Consider the following 22,500-nt stretch of genomic DNA (forward strand, 5'->3'; position numbering starts at 1 on the left):
AAGCACGGTGGTGGTAGTATTATGCTGTGGGGCTGTTTTGCTGCCAATGGAACTGGTGCTTTACAGAGAGTAAATGGGATAATGAAGAAGGAGGATTACCTTCAAATTCTTCAGGATAACCTAAAATCATCAGCCCGAAGGTTGGGTCTTGGGCACAGTTGGGTTTTCCAACAGGACAATGACCCCAAACACACATCAAAAGTGGTAATGGAATGGCTAAATCAGGCTAGAATTAGGGTTTTAGAATGGCCTTCCCAAAGTCCTGACTTAAATCCCATTGAGAACATGTGGACAATGCTGAAGAAACAAGTCCATGTCAGAAAGCCATCAAATTTAACTGAACTGCACCAATTCTGTCAAGAGGAGTGGTCAAAGATTCAACGAGAAGCTTGCCAGAAGCTTGTGGATGGCTACCAAAAGCGCCTAATTGAAGTGAAAATGGCCAAGGGACATGTAACCAAATATTAGCACTGCTGTATGTATATTTTTGACCCAGCAGATTTGATCACTTTTTCTGTTAACCCATAATAAAGTCATGAAAGAACCAAACTTCATGAATGTTTTTTGTGACAAAGGAGTATCTGTTCCAATCACTCTATCAGAGAAAAATCAGAGTTGTAGAAATAACAGGGAAACTCAAGAGAGCCATGACATTATGTTCTTTACAAGTGTATGTAAACTTTTGACCACAACTGTATATATGTATATATATATATATATATATATATATATGTGTATATATATATATATATATATATATATATATATATATATGTGTATATATATATATATATATATATATATGTGTATATATACACGTTGATCGAATCTATCTATATAATCTATCTATATCGATCTATCTATCTATATATATCTCTATCCCATATCTGATCCTTATTTTTCCCCACTAGTCTTTTAGCACAACCTTTGTACATCACATTTTACTACACAGATTACTTCATTTGCACCCAGGAACTAAACAGAAGACAATACTTTGGAATTTAAAGTGATTTATTGTCCATTTACAGCGTAGGAACATTCTCACGGTGTACTTGTGAGGCCTAAGTTTTGATATCGTCTTGGAAAAGGTCTGTATTGGTTTTAAAATGTTGCAGATTAGATTAGGGACTCATTTTATTAGAGCCCCGACTTGGTTGTCATCTAATGCATAAAGTGTAAATATAAAGTCATTGATAAATGAAACAAATAGGCAACTCTGGTACATAGTGCAGGACATTAAATAAAAATCAAATTGAAAAGCCATTTATGCAATAATTTACTGGTTGATAGTGTCATTTACCACGTGATCGATATACTAAAATAATATAATTTTAATAATCACATTTCCATGTTTACTGATAATCACTGACATGCTTTAGTTTACAGAGCAATAAATGCAACTCTACAGATATATTTTTTATAAAAGGGGGAGCTGAATTTGCTGATAGTTAAGCATGTTTTTCCTCTCACTTCTCAGTGTGAATAACTATTTCCATCATAGGTAGTCACATTAATGCTGGAGTCCAGAAAGTCAGACAAACTAGGAGTTTACAGTCTAGGCCTGCAGAGGGCAGCATGGAACCACGTCTGGTGCCAGCAGGGCCGCATGAGAGGCCGTTATCCTGCTGTCAGATGTGTGCTGCTCCTTAAATCTCTGTCGTTTTTGTTTTATTTAGACAGATCAGGAGGAACACCACCACAGTGACCGTTACTGTGCTGCAAAGGACTGGATTCAAACTACGACCAAACCATTTCTGTCAGAAAAAGGATGTTTTTAATTCAGATCATTCCTCATATTATTGCAACCTCAAGTACATTTAGCAATACAGTAGCATATAACAGCTGATTCCATGTGAAAAGCATAACACATTAAGCATATGCAGAACACTGTACCTTTAAGGAATTGACTGCAAAATACCAGTATGCAAAAAGCTGCAGATTTTCTGGGAGTTGAATTCCTGTTGATTTTCTGAAAAATGTCAGTTGAAACGCGAGTGCTCTCCACCGACGAGCCTTTCATTTCACCGAGAGGTGAAAAAACAAGACACACAATCCCTTTCTGTACAATGTCATGACATTCAAGGTCCTCTGGGTATCTGCCGGTTTGCTGAAAACGAACAGAAATCACTGTTTGTTTTGTCTCCGTAAGAATGGATCTTCCACCCACTCGCGTAAAAAGTCTGTTGCTCTGTCATGTAAAACACACACACATGCTCTCTATAGGCCACCGTTTGAGGACAGAGCGCTTAAAGGCTGTTCTGTAGGGGACGCAGGCTTCCCCACTAGCTGGGATCTGATGCTTTGCCAAGTTCAACCTTTTCTCCTTTTTCTCCTGCACACAGAGTAAACACAAACACACAACAGAAGATATAGAAGAGCGTAAAAAACGGCACCACAGAGGGCTTTAAACAATATAAACATCTTTGTGCAGCTTGTACATGAAAACCTACCCGTTAAGTATTTTTCTTTAGCTCTGGCTCGCTCGTCTGCGTCAAAATACCACACCGTGATGGCATACCTGGGGAGACAATCAGAGCACTGAGTGACTGCTTAACAGAGCGGATCACCCGTGCGTGTGCGGCGGACGCATTATGGATGCTGACCTGGTGGCGAAGGCGGGCTGAACCTCGTGAGGGTTCCGTCTGTCGGACCAGAACAGCAGCAGACGGTCAAATTTGGGCTCTATGTCGGCGAACTGTGCCTTTCCTTCTGGGAAGATTCGAAGAAGGCCACCATGTTCCTGGAAGAGCAGAACAAGAAGGAACAGCCTCCGTTATGTACACAAATGAGGACAAAGCAGCCGCAGGAAGGTAAGGGAGAGACCGTAGGAAGCACTAAGTGAAGCCTCAGCAGAGCACGGGGTTTGGGATTTTTGATTCTCGTTGCGTTCGTCCGTATTAAATTGTAAACATTCAGTGAACGTCTCCTAAAACCGCATTTATTGCTAATATAGAAAATCCACTGTCAGGCTTTTTTTAAACTACGAACATAGGACGATAATGTTAAGGAAAGCTGTTGTCCAGCTCCAAGGGCTCGAGGAGGAAAGCTCAGGATCGGAAGCAGCAGCGGTGGGGCGGGGGGGGGCTTTCCTGTGAAGGGATAGGAAGAATAACCCACAGGAAAACTGCTCCGGCTGGATAAAGGACCTGGAGAGGGAAAAAGCAGATTGCTGCAAGCGTGCCGCTTAAACTCTCACACAGCTGATATGACAGGCGGCTCTCTTCACACGCTAACTAGCGGGACGAAAAGGTTCACACCCTTCGTCGGAAAGAGTAATGCTATTCTCATTTATACTACTTTGAATGAGGGGGAATGCCGGGTGGTGTGACAAAGATACATAAAGCACAATAGGGTCAAAGTAAGCACCACTGATTTGAACTATTGTTTGACTGCACGGCATATCCAAACTGGTGGTAACATTCATTGTAGGCTGTAAGAGAGAGAGAGAGAGAGAGAGAGAGAGAGCGCACAGGATGAGCCTCGCAGGACATCAGCTTCTGACCTATAGCAAGCTGAGTAATCATTTGGATCTCTAGTGCGGCCTTTTAGGTGGAAACTGCTTTGGACATCACAGCAGGTTTTATTTTTGGAAAATACTGCTGTGCACTGGACGCAGAGGCACAATGATAGAGAGCTTTACAATTCACAATACATCCCATTTAATCAAATGATTATTTTTAACCCTTAAAGTTTAGCCCTTAAGATTTATATAAAATCAAATCCTATTTTTGATACTATTCATGGTAGTCATCTATTAATTATGTCTTTATATCAGTTTTTATAAGGTTGTAACCGTATACCTAGGGCTGGGCGACGTGGAGAAAGAAAAAAAATAAATAAAAAAATCACGATATTTTAGACCAAATACTAACATCGATATTGTGACGATATTAATGGGTCCATTTGTCTTTACAAAATATTGAATCGATGAGATTTTTGATAAATACTCCTCAGTATTTAAAAACTAAGTGAGTGAAGGCAAATAATGGAACAGCTAGAACAGTCAGGTACGTTCAGAAAGTCACATCACTTGACTGTAATAAAACCAGGACAAGACAACACTGACGACATCGAAATCTAAGACGATATGTAGTCTCAAATCAGTCAATATGATATGGATATATTGTGGTATCACAGCATAGCTATATACAAACATATACATCCGGTATACCGAGAAACCGCGTCATAGGTATCATGAAAATCTCATACAGTTACAACCATTAATGTGTGATGTACAGTCCAGTGACCTGCACAGGGAATGCATGTTATTTATAGTTCTTGTTTCTAGTTTCATCTCATTGAAACCAGCCCCGCTGTTTCACCCGTCACTCTCTGGATCGAGTATCTGCTAATGCAAACTCAACATTTCCTACCGATGCTAGTTAAAAGCATCCGGGGCAGATTGTGTCACAGGAAACACAATGATAAAAAAAAAAAAAAAAAGCAATGATGCAAGGAGCAGCCACAGCTGAAGGATGCAAAGCTGCAGGCGACAGGCTGCTCCAACATCTGAGTAAGGTTAGGACTCCTGTTACCATGTCCTTCTGTTGTGTGGAAGAAGCACCCGCACCATGCATCGTATGAAATCAGAACACACTTACGATCACTACTGACTGACAAACGCAGTTTGTTTGGCCGCGCTGTAAACAGACACACCAGCTGTTCTTCAGAAGTATTTCTGACAAACTAGCCGCTCAAGGACAGTTTGCTCTGTAGTACTAGACAAACATATATTGCATGTTATTCATGCAGAATTACTTCAGTACTAGTAGACTGTGAAGGTTCTACATAGTGCTAGGGCTACTCGGGCTAGTACAGGGCTGCTATCGAAATATTACTGCAATGGAGGCAAATTCTTTAAGGCGAATAATATGTCAAAATAACATTTTAAACTTTAGACAATCTTGCAAGTAATCAAACTAACCACAGTGAGATAGGTTTTAGAACTAGTTCAGCCCTACGTGGAACCAAAAGGTTTTTTTAATGTCCGACACGCTGTCCAAGATGATGAATGAATAAACTCTAGATAAACCTGCCGCCCCCATGCCCGCCAAGAGAACGCTACACAGAAGGAAGTCACATGGTGTACCCTCAGATACCAGTACCAATAAGTTGGAAACTTTGACATTGGTGTGACAAGATGTTGGTGTAATTATAAACTTACTTTCAATAATGTGATTCATGTCCAGTGTTAGTGTGAACCCTGTAACTCTGACTGTTAACGCACGTCATTAAGAGTGTTGTGAATGTGTCTGCAAGTCTCTACAGTATGCGTCAGCTGTGACAGACTGGTGACTCGTCCTTACCCTCTCACCAATTGCATGCTGGGAAACACTCCCACCCCCTGCAACCCTGAGCACTTTAGAAAATGGATGGATTGATATTTATACATCTTGGCGCAGCAATAAAAAAAGCTGTTTAGCATTTTTGGGTCTTAACATACACTATCTTTTTATCACTAACTTATTACACTCAGTGTGTAATACACTTTTTTTGGGGGGGGGGGGGGGGGGGGGGGGGGCAGTTCAAGGCACACCTTGCAGAGACTTGAAACAGAAAGAAAAGTATTTCCATGTGGATGATTCATTCCCTCCCACTTTGACTTCCGCTTGCCTGAATCTTGTTCCTCCCACCAGAGTGACTTGTTTCTTTCACTTATTGTCACATTGGTGAACGGAGGACATTCTAAAGCAGCGACTGGTCATACATAACCGAAACATGATGCCCCACGCTGGGACTTTCAGGAGAAAAGAGAATTTAACAAATAGTGTTGATACTTTATACAATGAATCACAAGGACCTAAAGCTTAATAATAATTTTGTATTGACGTCAAGCAGTTGAAGAGACACAATGTTGAAAATTGGGTGGTAAATAACTGGCGCAACTGAACCTGAACCTTCCAAAGCCATGTCCTTCTCTCACGGAGCCCCAGTATCCAGGCAACCACATTCTATAAAACACAGCTAATCACATGCCGAATAAACAGCCAATCAGGGACAAGATTGGAATCATTCACGTGTAAATGGGGTCCCAGAACATGGCTCGTTTGAATAACTGAAGCCTGTGCATGAACATGACAATAGGAAATCATGCAACAGCTTACATGATGAACAAACGAGCAGTGTGACCCACCGGATGGACAATGCTTCAGCAGAAAAAGATTTAGGATAGATTATAAAACCCAAAACACTGCTGCAAAAGTGGGTCACAGGTTAGCTTGAATGCCAACCTATTGGCATCTGTTGGCTACAAATAGGTATGACGCTACAGCATGTTTTCACAGCAACACGAGACACCTGATATACTCCAAATGGTCGTTTACGCCCAATTTGTAGGTACGGTGGTCAAAAAGTAGAGGCGTTCAGATATCATTTTTTCCTTCTCGTTACTGATTCCTGAACTTTCGTATCGGCCGATACAGAGTACCGATCCCACATCAGTGAGTTAAAAACAAAAAACTGTTTAACAGGTTATAATTCCCTCTCTACTATCTGTTTGATATTACTGTGAAAACATCTTTAAGTATAATATAATTAAAATGTACCAAATATTCATTTTTACTGAATGGAGCTTGAATGCATCATACGTGTAACTCATTACAACCTCAACTGGTTAGCCGTTAGCTCTGTTATTTAGGCACAGGACTGTACGTCAACTAGCTCTACTCTCCCGACTACAACACAGATGTGCTGTTCACAATGTAGCATTATCAGAGAGAGAAAAAAAAAAAGAGTGCATGAGTGTTTAACACAAGCGTGTAGTATTAGTTTGCACTCGTGCACTACCAATCTGGTGGGATGTACAGATTGGGTAGTGAGGGACACATGTTGTTCCTGTGTAGCATAAATTAGCTAGTAAATGCTACAATAACGTGATGTTGCATTCTCAGCAATACCCCTTCCTGGATTTTAAATGTAAAACAAATTTAATCAACAAATAGGAACAGCAGTCACACGTTGGAACGAGTCAACCGGGACATGGTGGACATGCATTACTGTTAAATGAGGTGTTATTACCCTCTCAGAGCAGAAGACGGGTCCCTAATACATACGCATTCAACTTGCCTTATTGCTAATAATGGTCAACCTCTGTCATAGCTAGCATTCTACCACCAACTAGCATTCAGAGGCAAAACAGAGGAGCTTCCTGTAATTACGTAATTTTCATATGCAGGTCAAGTATGTGAGGAAGTCTGGAAGACAATCTCCTGTCTACTCGTGTCTTAGTAATGTCATCGTCTCCTCAGAGAACCATGAACGACATCCTCCCACCTTACAGCTGCTGCTTTCTGTTCTACAGAGTGCTGTTCCTTCCTGGTGTGCAGCTTCCTGTTTATCTGTCTCATATTCAAGATGCGAGTTCACTCACTTGTCCAATGACATGCACCACCAACACTTAAAGCATATTACAGTGGAGCCGACATCCGGGGTCCTCAACCCTTTGTAACTTAAGGCCCACTTCTGATTGTTGAAAAATGTGTGAGAAGCACCTTCCCAAATAAATTAGAAAAAAAACATAACGTGACAAAACACAAGTACAGGACGGACGTGAGGTCACAGATACCTTGACCTTTGACCTCCAAAATGGAAACAGTTCATCCCGAAGCTCATGGGGAAGTTTGTGCCAAATTTAAAGAATTTCCCTCCAGGCATAACTGATATTGCGTTCACGAGAAAGGAACGGACGGGTGGACAACCCAAAAACATAAAGCCGTCAGTCGTGTTTTAGTTTAGTAAAACGATCCTTTTGTGTTGCTGCATCAGAGAACGATCGCTAGGCAACAGCAGCAGCAAAACGTCTGTCTCTACCTCATGATGATGGCGAGGTGATACGCAAACGTAATGGCTCATTGGAATTATGCATTTTAATTTGATGTTGTAAATGTTATGTTGTTGTAAATTGAATTACCTAAAACAATATTTGTAATTTAATCTAACCATTTGGCAGTACCTCCAAAGCCAACCTCATGTTCTATCCGTGCATGTTGAGACAAAAACGTGGAGCCTGGGATGCGTCATGGGCTACAAAAAAAAATTATTATTATTATTATTATTATTAGCACAGACAGTAACGTCTCAGCCAAACAGACAAAAGTTGTGTCGGTGAGTGAAGACGACATTAAGTGAAAGTCCAAAATCAGCCGTGGAGGAACAACATTAAACTATTTTTGAACTTAATCAGACCCGTCTTATAATATAACTCATTCCTCTGCACACCGTTTAGAGTAATCACAGTAACTGGCTCGTCTGCCGACAGCATGGAGTCTCTCCCCAGCACGTTCCTGCTGATAACAAACTGATAACGGTAATGGACGTTGCATAGACTTTATGGTGTGTTCAAGATCTACTCAATAAAACTGAGTAGTGGGCGAAGGTAAATTGTAACGCCATCACGATGTGTTTAAATGTAATCTTGTAATATGTAGTTTTTGGTGGGAAACAGTTGTTTGAAGGAGATGTTTTCACTTTAATATAAAATGACTAATGCCAAGATGTTTTTTGGATAAAAGTTTGAAATTAAAAACATAATAATTTATTTCCTAATAATTTGATGTGTGTTCAATGCAAATAACCACTATAGATGACAATAATGATCTAAAAGGAAATACTGACTTTCAGAGGGTTGACAGAAGTAACACTTTGGTCTCTTTCCTCCGCCTGCCTGTGTCTCTACTTCCCTGCAGGAGGAGAATAGCACGGCGGCGCTCTTCTCCCTGATCGGGTGCGGCTGGATTAGCAGGATCTCTGCATTTTAATGGGATTAGAACCAGGGAGAGTGGCCGAACAGCACGTACTGACACGTAACCTCTACCACCGACTCCACTCGGGTATCGAGTGTGGAATAAAAGAGGACGGAGGGTGACGACCTCACCATGGAGACGAGAACTGACATGTCACATGCTTTTGACAGGAAGTCCAACTGGAATATGGATACCAGACACATGAACACACGGCATTAATGCTAATCTGCTTTGTTTTCATGGTTATTTCAGTGAAAATGTAATTGATAATTTCAAATGACGATTGAATCAATGTTTATAACAAGAAGCAGATAAGGAACAAGAGAATAAATGACGTTATAGTTCAGTTAATTGGAACGACTATCCTCTAGTACTCATTGACAGTATTTCCTCCACACATCACTCACATACCTTGGCAGTCCAATCTTTATTAAGGTAATATATGCATGTGACACATCGCCCATCGCCGTTGGGGTTATCCACATGGCGCACGTATCCTGTACCCTTTCCAGGGTAACACGCCACCATTGCCTGAAGACAGGACAGGAAGATGAAAAAGCATGATTAGTAAAAAGCAGATACACAGAGAGCACACAAACATATGCATTCAGTGTCTAGATCACATGTGCAATTTAAACAAGTCAACAGAGCTACTGCATGAATATGAAGGAACAGTTTAAGAGTGCATTAAGCCAGACGGCACTGTCCTCGCCTCACCTGCACCAAGACTCACACGAGCAGAGACCGAATACAGCACAGCTGCCTCATTATAAACGTTAAACTAGCGAGGAAATAAACCGGAGATATCGTGCAGCACGTCAACTTCCCCTTGCCTCTTCCTGCTCTATTAAGAGTCGCATGATCTGCTTGGGTGTTGGCAGCGAACCCCTATGAGCTCTTGTAAACGTCTTGGTGTAAACAGCGTAGAAAGTCCCTTGGAAAAAAGACTCTTTCTCTCTCTCTCTCTCTCACACACAGAAGCGGTGACTCTCACGCCGCGACAAACAAATTGCAGCCAACACTTTTTGGGACAACATGCAACTGCGTGCTTTCTGACTTGAAAGGGGAGCCGAGGTGAGTGGTGAACGTGCACAAAGCCAGAGGGAAGATTCAGCCCTCATGCGCCGTGTCGAAGCAGTGATACGACAAACAAAGGCAAGTTCCTCCACGCACTTGGTTCAACACGAACCATGGCAACATTATTATAAACACTCACAGCAGACTAAACTCCCCCACTGGCTCTCGTATCAGGGGAGATAATGTCTTTATACGTTTCTATGTTTGACTCCTGCAAATCTTTCAGGTCTGCAGGGGAATGATACGTTATATTTCATAATATTTGGACTTTGAGGAGTTGAACTGAATCAATGAATTAAGAATATGGAAGTCTGTCGGTCCACATACTTCTGGAAAGATCATCTTATTGTACTACATAGTAACTGTAGTTCAAAATCTGAGGTGCAAATTCTTTGCAAGCTCAGCAAGTGTGAGAGAGAAAAGAAAAAAAAAAAAAAGCGTCTACGTCACACACACGTCTGAATGTTGTTTTCCTACGCATGTGACCATAGTGGTGGACATTGTGCTCACATCTACTGAGTGAATCAGGTTACCACTGCGATGCACGGTATCAGGGCCTTCAAAGCAAAGAAAGCAACAAACGGCAACATAAATATGAGAAGGGGGGGGGGGTCAAACTGACAAAGGGCTTCCTGTCGGTAAGATGCAATACAGTGAGCTTCTCTGTGAGAGTGTGTGTGTGTGTGTGTGTGTGTGTAAAAGAGAGGGAGGGGGAAATGAGGACAGACAGAGGAGAGCAGAGGGGTGGGGCTGGGCCAGAAGAGAGGAGTGAACTGCTGTAAACTTTGACTCCTGGCCTCCTTCCAGAGGGAGCAGTATTTTAATGGTTGTGCTACGTGCAGAGCGTGAGGAAGGTTGGCTGATCCTCTGCTATGTGGCCCCTCCCACCCTTTTACTGCATGCTGTAAGGCCGGAGATGGGTAAATAGTCTCGGCTAGGAAACGTGCGTTTGTGTGGGTTACAAAGTGTGAGAGTGGTGTGTGTGTGTGTGTGTGTGTGTGTGTGTGGGCTGACTGAAGGTGTGAGAGCCTTGACACGCTCGCAATAAAAAAAAAAAAACTTGGACACAGCAGTTTTGTCTTTCTTTTTCTGAGACTGGACAGCTGCACATAGTCTATGAGAGGTTCATTTACAGTGGGAAAACTCAACTCCAGCCCAAGCTCAACTAAGCAACCCAAACCCAAAGCCAAATCATATCACAGCGAATGCATACACAAACGTGTATACAAATCCAGACAAAACACATGACTGGAATGCAGATCAGCCAGTATCTGTAAATGCCGACCTTGTATGAAATGCTGTTTAACTCCAGTTTGACTTTCACGTGATCTGGTCATGAGGACCCAGAAATCTCAGATACAGAGACAAGAGACAAGAGACACTGCTCTTGATCAAATCTTTAGCCTGTTCACTACAGTACATGTGAGCATCATTCACCAATATCTTCCTTATGTTAGATATTGAGATAGCGTCCAGGCAGAACTTAATATCTTAACGTAACCTGGTGTAAATGACAACAAGGATCAGAAATTCGTATACACTGCTTGCTTCCTCGCCGTCTTCACCTGACCTACATCCCCATTTGAGCTCACTTTCCTCTCAGTCACATATTCTCCTTCATTACACGGTGGCTTCATTAGGAGGCTGACCTCGCTTGCCATGTCGTTTGTTTACATTCCACAGGCACAGCTCCAGAGGCATTTACAGACAGAAGTGAACCGATTGTTTTCGTTCATTTTAATATCTATTTTTCTTATGAGACAATGGCACCGTTGATAGACAGATGATGTGACAATGGCATTCATTACAATGACTTAATGTCACTGTAATATTGACTATAAACAGTTGTTGGGCATCTAGAATAATTCAATAATTAAAAAAACAACAAAAAAACACATCTAATTTAATCCCTTAATATCTGAAATGGAGATTATAGGCCGAGGATCCTTCTGTTTCGTAAAGACTGATCTGTTGCACACAAGTTGTGCGCCGATTGTTTATTTTTGTTCCTCATCCTCAATTTGTCTCAGACAACTGCAACTGAAAGCTCAACTAAATCTGCTTAGCGAAGGGTCAATCCTGACCTGGTGCTGCCCTGATCACTTGGGAGGGATACACCGATCACCGAGATGCTATCAGTGCATCCTTGGTTTGCGCCGTGCACTGGGGTGGAGCGAAAAGGAAAAGCTACACGGGGTCTGCTCACTTCACAGAAGAGATGCTTATCCAAAGGTCGAGTACAAACGGTTGGGATGGAGACCTTGTAGCGCAGGGGAGTGTGGGAAATGAGGCGGTTTGGTCCCCCAGCTCACCGTGTTATCTGTCGGACAGCGGTGCTGCCTCAAGAGGAAATCCCTGTTTAAAGTAATGACCTAGTTTATTCTTTTCTTCTGCACTGAAGGCTCTAAACAATAGGACGTATACAGCAGCGGCGCTACCCTTCACCCCTCAACATGTTGCAGCGGAAAACACAAGCACAGTTTTTTTGCTATCATTACGCAAATACTCTGAAGGGGATTGCGTAAAGTCTTCGGCCTTGTGGATTTCTGCACGTTCTGCCGGTGTCAGTCATTGACAAACCAAAGATAAACACACCGGCTGAACTCTGTGAGCGGCTTAAAGCTCCAGGCCTGCTGCCTCCAGACAAGTCATAAAGTCACATAGGATAAGCCAGCGTGTTGGACACAAACAGCGAGCGACAGCACATCTTCAAAAACTGTCCTGCAATCAGTCAGTAGGTTTTATATTCATATACAAAAAAAATAAAAATTAAAAGCCAAGCGAGCTGATCAGACAGTACCGTGTCTGTTCTGTGCGGTAACCGCTCAGCCTGACTGAGCGGCTCCATCGTGCCTGTGTGTGAGCCAAGCAAGCTCACTCGGTAATTGGATCAGTCACCGATACTTTCTCGTTGCCAGTGGTAAAAGAATGAGCACAGTCAGCAAAATATATATGAAAAAAAAAGAAAAGAATATAAAAATCCATCATAGTCGCAGTTCAAAAAAAAGTTGGGTCATAAAGAAAAGAGGTGTGTGTTTGAATAAAATAATAGAGGCAGGTAATTAAATCCATTATCAACCATCAGCTTAGTTCCCTCTCATTCTGCATAGAGGCAGGAGGGGCACAGGGATAGTTGTACTTATTAGAGTGACTTATTATGATAAATTATTGAACTGATATCTTTAAAAAACATTTATAATGAATAGATCCAATAAACACAATCCTTATAACGTCATAGTTTTTTTTAAAATGCATAATATTTGCTCCACCCACCATAAAAGCTCCCCGTCTTCAACTCTACTGCTGCGAACAGTCAAATGCAGAAGACGTCTTTCTCAAAGCCCCACTTGGCTCACAGCCAGATGCTCCTTAGACAGTCTCGGCACAGTAAACGCAGAGATAAACATGTGCTCACCCAGGGGAGTGCCGTGTCGAATTTGGTGCAATTTGGACACGCGACACATTCAGTATTAATAAACTTTGAATACAGAGCGCTCTGTTCCGCCGTGGGGGCGGAGCTATGCGGCTCTGCAGGCTCGAGCATGTCGTACGCAGCGCAGTCCTGTTTGGCTAAATAACGGCTCCAACAGCCAAAGTTGCTGTGAGGAACTTTCATATGGTTATTGTGAAACTCAATTTAATAATGATACCTCTAAAAAACCAACATGAGTAAACGAGAACCTCATCAGCATGGACGGACCCAGACAGGCAGCCACTGGTGTTTCCAGTGGTGCTAATACGAGCCAACGACCCGTCACCTCAGCACAACACCTGTTGGAAGACGGAGAGTGTGTTTACCGTTGCTGGACTCTAAGCCGTCAGTAGCGCCAGTGAAACAGAGGCCAAAAGGGTCGGTCATCGCTAGAAGAGGCATTAACCCGAGGCAGGACAGGAAAAGCAGCGGTGGAGCAAAAGGAGTAGTTGGTCGTCTGCCAGATCACAAATGTAATCAGTTACTATGACAGCTAATTGCTAATGAAGCTGTAAACATGCTACAGGGTTGGATGTGCTTTGGTTTTAGGGCCACAATGGGACATGTGTCAGCACAATGTTTCCGCCTCCCATCTCGGTGAGACTCAAAGACCTCCGGATGCGGTGTGCCTGTTAGCTCCGGGGAACATCTCCATCTCAACTCCAGCTATTGTTTGCTATAGTCTGGAGCTTATCCATGCACATCGAGTTAAGCTTTGACGCCATTGCAAGGTGACTTCGTCATGGCAGGTGTGTTGCTCAGGAGCCAATCAAGCATCGAGTGTGAAGTTTGTATGAGCGTTTTTTTTTTTTAAAGGGTTCACTTTTGCTGCGAGCACCTTTTAATATTACATATTGCAACCATACAGCACGTCACATCCAACTAAAGGGCTGCATTTATCTCTCTGGTATGTCACGCAAACATGAGAATATAACAACAAAAGTTTTATGAGATTATTAGAAACCCACATGATTACAAAGAGACTTTTCCCCATAAACAGGCTCCCTCCTTGGGTCTGGGAGCGTTTTTTTTTTTTTTTTTTTTAAAGTGATCAAGCCCAAACTGGGCCAGACCCCTCTTACAAGGGCCTGGGGGTGACCCACAGTTGGGTCAATTAGCCAAAACACGAATCGGCATTCAATTTTTTTTTTTTATGAATAATTAAAATGTCTTGTCAATAACTACAAAATGAAACAATAACCCTGCTGACCCGTTCTGGAGAACCACGTTAGTGCCTTTGCAACGAGTGGATGGCACGCCTCCCTGACTTTATTATTATTATAGTGTTATTAGTTGTATATAATAATGTGTACATAATTATTAATACTATGAGGATAATAAATACTTGCTCTTTTTATTTATTAACTTATTTATTAATTTCCTATGCTATGCTTTCCCATAGCTCTAGCGCACGCACGCACGCACACACACACACACACACACACACACACACACACACACACACACACACACACACACACACACACACACACACACACACACACACACACACACACACACACACACACACACACACACACACACACGTTGTAAACCGCTCTGTATTCATTGTTCCTGTCGTCTCCCTGTAGTTCTGTTAATGTATTGTCCTCGTCTTAAACAAAGGCGCTTTAAGAAAGGACCGGTGGCAGGTTGGCTCATACTTGACCATGGACGATGAGTGAGTCTGAGCTCTGACTAACGATCGCATTCATTGTTTACTGTGTGATGGTTAAACAATAAGCAGGAAGGAGGTGGCATGCAGGTACTGTAGGCTGGCATAGCCTATAGCACAGTGTAGCGCTGGCTCCACTGCCACATGACTTCCTCTAGCCGACTTATTCTATAGAGCTTTAAGAATTAGGTCAACGGTCAACTTCCTTATGAAAGCACACATGCCCACAGTCGGTCTGTGACATTACAAATGACGCAACAAATAACTCAACATGCAATGCAAAAACTCAGTTGCACATTATTAAACAACACTGGGGAGGAGACGGGATGGATTGTTTAGGTGAAACTGCTTTTTAACATCTGTCAGCAGTTCTCCCTGAAAATGAGAGGCGTGGCTCGCTGTGAGGGGTTGAATGACGTGACAATACCCTTGTATACCGGGAGACAAAAGGTGTTTCGCGATGCTGGTAGCGAGGCCATTGAGGGCAAATCAGTGCAGGGCTGTTTAATGGCAACAAAGGATTAACAGTATTTTCCTCAGTAACAGTTTTCCAATTGAATTTCTCAATCATTTCTTGCCATTGCAATATAAAATTGCATGGCTTTCATTCATCCATTGACCATCCCTCTGTCGTATTTAGGGTTGTGACAAACTGATATTTTCATTATTGATTCAAATGAAAATATCAGAAATGTACTGAAAAAACACAAACCTGGAAAGCCCAAGCGACATATTTGAAAACGACCAAACCATCTATAAACAAAAATATAGAATGTTACGATCACGTAATGAAAAGAAATGCAGGAAATTCTCACATTTGAGAAACTAGCACTCGGGAATGTTTGGCATTTTTGCATCGAAAAAGTCAACTTTTCAACTTGTCAATTTTTCGATCGTCAGTACAGTTGCAGATTGACTTTCTGTTTATTGACTAATCGATAATTTGGCTCTAGTTTTTTTTCTTGCTGAAACTAGAATCTCCAGAAACTGGTTTATATAATTACTGATATTTTCACTTACGAAGGGATCGGGCAACATGGCACACATTCATGTGCATTGTTATGCTTATTACAGCTTGAGACAATTATGCAGCTTTTATCTAAATGTGTGTGTAATACTGTCTTATAAGACTGGGTATACTGCAAGTTTACTGTGCATCAGGTGCACAAAATAAGACGACATTTTACGGTTGGATTGGTGTGACCGTGGATAAGTGGAGAGCAGGGCTGCCTTTCAATCAGAGAGTCGGCGGTTCGATCCCCGGCTCCTGCTCTACTAGTCTCATGTCAATGTGTCCTTGAGCAAGACACTTAACCCCAAAATTGCTCCCGTAGCTGCGTCTACGGTGTGTAGATAGATACTGAATTGTAAGTCGCTTTGGATAAAAGCGTCTGCTAAATGACCGTAATGTAATGTAATATATAGTTAGCAGTCCTGCAGGCTGAAACAATTTTTAGTAACGCGATTACTAAAAAGCAGGTTCCGTTTTAACCCCCCTCCCCACACCAACTACGGGGTGTGGGTTTGCGGGTGCTGCAGATTAAACTGAACAACTAATCAGTGCTGAAATCAGCAGGGAGAGAGCTGGCAACGTTAGCCGCTAGCAGCCGGTGTGCATCGCAGTCCTGCATGGCTAAATAACGGAGCAAACGGCTAATGTTGAGGAGGTTTCATTGAGTTTAATTTGGATGCATTCAAGCTCTTTTCAGTAAAAATGTGTATTGGGCTATGATAAATTATAACGTTATCATGATGGGCTCAAACAGCTAAAAAAAAAAAAATGTTGGTGAGAGACTGCAGAAATGCATTTGTTTCAAAAAGAGATGTTTTCACAGCTACATAAAATAGATATTAGAGAGAGAATTATGACCCTTTTAACTTCATAACACGAGCTCTAAGCAGCTTACGATACAATCAATCGATGAAATAATCGATAGCTGCAGCCCTGATCTAATCCAGTTTTTAAACTCCACACTGACATACGTAATGACATGCTAGTCAGAGTCATCATGTTTCATGTTCAACAACATAACTGCATAATACCGGCTTTGTACACTAGCGGTAAGAATGTTTATAATGCAGCCTCGGCTTAATGAGCTATTTTAACACAGCGAGACAACCGTGTTGCTGCAACAAACTTTTTAATGTCCCCCGATTGTGCTACGACGGCATCAGCAAGCATTCAACATGCTGGAGCTGCAGAGAAACAAACACGTCCTGCTGCCTGCGACTTCCTGCATTGTTGTCAAGTGAAAAAGGGGAAATGGGAACAATGACATTAAATAATTATTTGGGCAAAATCCTTTTCCTCTATCTTTCCCAATGTGAACTGTGCTTACATTGTGTTGTATCCCTTTGAGCCATTGATACTGGCGGACTTCCATTTGTGCAAGTCATGCTGATTTCCCCTGGTCACAGTCCAGGCGGGTGTTTGCCAAGGCAACTAGGGCAGTAGGTGTTTTGACTCAGTGGCCAGCTGCGTGGAGCGGCTGCACAACTGAACCACTCACTGAAATAATGCGCTTTCTGAAAAACGTTTTCATGTCTACTCTACCAAGAATGTAGCTGGACAGGAGACGCAGCCTAAAAATAACAGCGTTGGCCGATCAGAGCTGGTCGGGGGCGAGAGCGGCTCCTCTCCTCCTGGGTCAGTCTCATGTCACAAGGTCAAGGCGCCCAGATCTGGTTGAAAGGAGAGTCGCGTTTCACACACAACCCAACATCTGAGCTGACACACTAAAACACTTTGTATTAGCGCTGCAACTAACTAACTACTGCAGATTGATCTGTTGATTAATCAATGAGTCGTTTGGTCTATAAAATGTCATAAAATGTGTGAAAAAACCCAAGATGACATCCTCAAATGTCTTGTTTACAACTCAATTAAATATTTCATATAGAAGCTAGAATCAGAGAATTTTGACTTCTATCTCACAAACCGATTAATCGAACAGTTGACAACTAATCGCTAAATAGTTGCTGCTCTACTTTGTCTGCCACCTCTAAGGCCAGCTCAGGGTTGCAGTCAGCTCCAGAGGAGGCTTCACGCTCCAGGCTTCACGCTGTCTGACACGCTGAGGATCATCCCACTGTTTACTGCAGCTCCTAGACACACGTACAAATTATTTTACCATAAGAAATGACAGCACAAAATGTGATATGCACAGTTTTGATTCGTGTAAGCGGGGCGTATTCCTCGTTTCTGTGCGCGCGCACTTTGTAGCAGCACGTGTCTAATAGAGCTGCATGGAGCACATGTGCAGCTCTAGTATATGAACTAATGTATTAGACACACCTGACAAGATGACAACATGTCTTACAGCTCCAGCTCTACTTCTGCTGAGTGATACCCGCAAAACGTGCTTCTCATGTAGTCCTATGGAGCCAGAGCACTGCTGGTTTTGACCCACCTGGTCGCGTGACAGTGTAATTCGGCAGACCTAGAGGGCTCTAGCTCTGCCACACCACTGGCTTTCATGCATTAAAAAATACCCAGCATTCACAGTGCTGGTTGTGTCTTACCACCTGCTGCAATACTTACTTTTGTCCTTCCATTTATTTTGTAGTTTCCCAGTTTGCCGTTACAATGTCTGATCAGGTCGTCCATGCGACTCATTAGAATGCGGATCTTCTCGCAGCCGGGCTCCCGCCCCTCTATCCATGTGATTTTGTCCCCTCGTATGTCTTTAGTGGAGTCGCTTTTTTGACTGACCAACTGTCCGTCTGTGAACTTTCCCGTTTTGTGCAGCGCTTGGACATTATCCAAAATGCCTAACCCGGTTTCAGCTCCTATAAAGTTGTCCACCACGCAGATGCCGTGCTTGTTCATGCACGGGACTATGTACTCCACGGCGAGTTTCTGAGGGGATGAGCTGGTCTGTCCGTTCGGTGTGGCGGTGTTGTTGGACCGGTCCTCTCTCGGTCCGTCATCGTCCCCCGATACCTCTGTGTTTGTGGGTTGTGGTAGAGACGCACTGTCCACCTGCTCTGGACTTATCTTTTCCCGGTTTTTATCCGGTGCCTTGTCGTCCCCTGACGACGGCGGCGGCGGCGGCGGAGAAGGAGGCGGCGGCGGCGGCGGCTGCGGCTGCTGCTCGGGCTTCTGTTTGGGAAGCTGCGCCTTGTCCGTCTCCTTACAGATGAGCTTGTGTTTCTTCCAGTGCTGTTTCTGGTGCTCCTTGCTACAGTAGAAGGAGCTCCGGCACCTACCACACTTGAGGAGGTTCTCCATTTTCCCACAAAGTTCACAGTACTGCTGGTCTCGGTCCAGATCGCTCTGCTCCATGTTTGCGGCTACAACGGGTGCACTGCGCCTTTAATTCCGATCCTTCACACGCGCCCCGCTACCCGACAACTTTGGAGACGATCCTCAGCCTCTCCCACGCTACACCGAGCGAGACGGAAAAGTAAGACTCAAAACCCCGCCATTTTATCATACTGGGTCCTTCTCCATACCTTGTATCAGTGAAATAATGCACCAACGTACGCCCTGGACCGAGCATTTCGGGCTTGGTCGAGGACTTCGGCGGGCTAGCTGTCGGTCCAAGGGTAGTGCATGGCGCCTCTCGGTGTGTGTGCTCAGCCTGTCTGTGGTCCTGCCTGCTCTGACGTCACACACAAGCACCGTCCCCCTCGTGCGGCCTTCGCGGGCTGTCGGACAAACAACGACGTTCATGATGTGGCTTGAGATCTGCTAAAAAAACGTGGAAGTCGTTAATTTAAGCGAATAGGGAGCATGCCCTTGCTCATATATGATTAAGCCCGCCTCTGACCAATCAATAAAATAATACACACAGTAATATAGTATATGTTTCATCTTTACCAGAGCCCTCAGCTCCAGTTGTACAGCCTTAGTGATTATTCTCTATACTTATGTTCACTGACAGTTAAAAGTAAATGTAGGCTACTCAGGTAGTGTACTGCTTAAGAAAAATGTTGAAGTATTTGTACTTTACTTTAATATTATGCTACTTAACACTACCCAACAGTAAATTAGTTCCACCTCAGCCACCTCATTACAATGCTACTTACAGAGTAATGCATTTATCCAATAATATTAAATGATATCCATAATATATATAAAAAAAATATATACAACAGTCTGAATATCATGGAATAAACTGCATGATAAATACTTTCATTTTAGATACAAATACATCTGAAGAAGTAATGAATCTGTACTTCCACTTAAGTGAACACTTTTACTTGTAATAAAGAATATTTACAATGTGGTATTGCTACTTTTACTGAGGTAAAATACTTGAATTCTTGAACCACCACTGCATAAAAGGTAGAAGAAATCCAAGGAGTGGTAAAATAAAGGAAGCACTTCTATTTACATCTAATCCATAGAATGTTTTTTGGGGAAAATATTGTAAATTTGGAAAGTGTGTCTGCATTGCAGCTCAAGGACAAGTGATGTAGGCTATCACAGTTTTGGCTTATAGAGCATCCAGACAAAATGTCTTCCTGCAGAAGCACAAAGTAGCTCGCTGCAGCTTGATTTCTAAAATAACGCAATACAATACAAACAGTTGTTATAATTATGCATAATATGATGTATGATTATACATAATATGATATATAATTATTCACTATACATATTATAAAACATACATTTATTTTGAATAACAGATAAATAATTGAGAAAACCCAGCAGGTCGAAAGCTCGAATATAAGAGCTTGAAGGGAGCACCTGAAGGCATCGTGATTGAACGTCAGTGTTGTGCCCTCATTCCTGGCTCGCATGTGTGAAATTCCTTTCACACAACAAAAGAATATTTTGCATAAAGATTTTGCGGGTTTTACATAGACTGATCAATGAGTTAGTGGGCGGTTAAGAAGCTCATGATTGCGCTTTATAGGGACTTATAACGACCATCGGAATGCATATTGTAACACATTTTGATTAGATTTTCTTTAATGGAGCGCCAACGTATTGTTCGTCTGCATATACCATTATATACACTGATGGGGTACAGTCACTGATTAAATAATACAAACCGGTGGTTGAATGACGGGGAGTGTGCTGTGCAGAGGCAAGGCGCAAGCTCAAGTTGGCACCAGACGTGTGGCACGTACACAGTCTGCAGGAGTCCCTGGAGGAGGGGTTACACAGAGAAGCGAGCAATCTGATCAAGAAAGGTTGGATGAAACATACTTTAATAGCAACAAATGACACAGGCCAATTTAGGGTGGCAGTCTGGAGATGTCTGGTTGCTCAATCTGGGTTTTTACTTGAAACAGAGAATATTTAAATTGCAAGGGTGGGCACGTGTCACTCCCTATTGAATACATTTTTACATAGGAGCATGCCTATAATTTGTAAATATAGTTCCTGCAACAATCGCACATGGAATGCTTCATAAAAATATTAACAAGTACAAACACATAATTTTATATATTCCAGGTCAAGCACATCTTAAAATATACAATTAATTGTGGTCGGTCTATAGTTTAATTTATTTGTAAATGTTTTTTAAATATAAAAAAAAAAAAAAAAAAAAAATCCGCAAATATGACTTGACTATGCTGGGAAATGCCGTAATAAAACAAATGTCACATTCTGATGTTACTACATCTCCCATAATGCATTTCCCATTCCCTCTACGTGTGTATACAGCGTAGAAGCCCCGCGGATAATGATGACCACATGGATGCCTGTTATTAAAAAACAAGTAAACACGATTTCTTTCGGCATTGTAGGATATTTAGACTTTATTGACTGATAGTAACTTTCATGTCTGAACGTATCTGTTTTGTCTGGTGCTCGTTATAATCCCTGACGGGTGTAAAGCTCCAGTTTACGTTACTCTGCCTCGTTACAGTCGGTCGGCAGCACGGACTTGTGTTGCTAAAACAGTTCCATTAAATAACTTGCAGCCTAGACCGAGCTTATACGTGTTAAATATATTTAAAGAAGACATTTCAACACCGCAGGCATGAATAGGCGAGAAGGTAAGTCCAGTTTTGAGACTCGACTGAGAGTAGCAACGTGTTCAGCTTATTGTTGTCATCAGCGTGGTAACTCCAGTAAACGTGTCGTTAATAAAGTAGTTAGCTCACATTAACATGCAGCGTGCTATGCTAGCTGTAAACACTGACCTGTAGAGACATGGTTCCTACATTGTTCCACTCCTTTTACATCACTGCTAACCGAGTTTCTTCATGTGTTAGTGGTGGTCCGAGCACCAGAGGGGCTGCAATTATCAATTATTCTCACTATTGATGAAACAGCCCGCTGTTTTCTTGTTTAATTCATTAATGATTTGGTCTACAAAATGTGTGACTAGAAATCAATGCCGCAAACCAAAAGTTAGTGTCCTAATAGCTAAGATAGCTAGTCGCTTAATGATCATAGAAAACTAATACACGAGGCAGATACAACGTTACATGATTGCGAAGCTGAAACCAGTGATTTTTTTAGGGGGAAATGTGTGATTAAAAACTGCATTACACGATGAAATCAACATTGTTGCAATTATTACATTTTCTTTTTGTCAGCTATTTGTTTCAGTTCAAGAAGTTCTCCAGTA

At 42.3% G+C, this 22,500-nt stretch overlaps 2 protein-coding genes across 3 annotated transcripts in view; one reads left to right on the plus strand and one right to left on the minus strand.

Annotated features, from left to right (window-relative positions):
* Positions 1–993: 993 nt before the first annotated feature.
* LOC137875026 (egl nine homolog 1-like) lies at positions 994–19,555 on the minus strand. Of its 2 annotated transcripts, XM_068713964.1 has the most exons (5): positions 18,507–19,555; positions 9,153–9,272; positions 2,604–2,740; positions 2,451–2,518; positions 994–2,332 (listed from the first exon to the last, which is right to left on the minus strand). In XM_068713964.1, exons 1-5 carry the CDS (start codon positions 19,248–19,250, stop codon positions 2,283–2,285), a joined length of 1,119 nt encoding a protein of 372 aa, XP_068570065.1. In that variant the 5' UTR covers positions 19,251–19,555; the 3' UTR covers positions 994–2,282. The 2 variants fall into 2 exon arrangements, with proteins under 2 accessions (XP_068570065.1, XP_068570066.1); XM_068713965.1 differs by lacking the exon at positions 9,153–9,272.
* Positions 19,556–21,648: 2,093 nt separating this feature from the next.
* The window catches only part of tsnax (translin-associated factor X), a 10,020-nt gene continuing 9,168 nt past the window's right edge, over positions 21,649–22,500 (plus strand). The window contains exon 1 of the mRNA XM_068713966.1: positions 21,649–21,922. Within this exon, the coding sequence (XP_068570067.1) occupies positions 21,907–21,922 (16 nt within the window). The 5' untranslated portion in view covers positions 21,649–21,906. The remainder of the gene's footprint in view (positions 21,923–22,500) is intronic.

This window comes from Cebidichthys violaceus, unplaced genomic scaffold, assembly GCF_023349555.1.
Source record: "Cebidichthys violaceus isolate CVI_PGR_0920_01 unplaced genomic scaffold, fCebVio1.0.p SCAF_192, whole genome shotgun sequence".
In the NCBI taxonomy this organism is placed as follows: Eukaryota; Metazoa; Chordata; class Actinopteri; order Perciformes; family Stichaeidae; genus Cebidichthys; species Cebidichthys violaceus.

Bases quoted from the DNA above. Each gene is read 5' to 3' on its own strand.
- LOC137875026 (XM_068713964.1), bottom strand. From the start codon at position 19,250: ATGGAGCAGAGCGATCTGGACCGAGACCAGCAGTACTGTGAACTTTGT. The intron at 2,519-2,603 runs GTCAGCATCCAT...TTGTCTCCCCAG, and splicing joins CAGCCCGCCTTCGCCACCAG to GTATGCCATCACGGTGTGGT. The intron at 2,333-2,450 runs GTAGGTTTTCAT...CTCTGTGTGCAG, and splicing joins TAAAGAAAAATACTTAACGG to GAGAAAAAGGAGAAAAGGTT.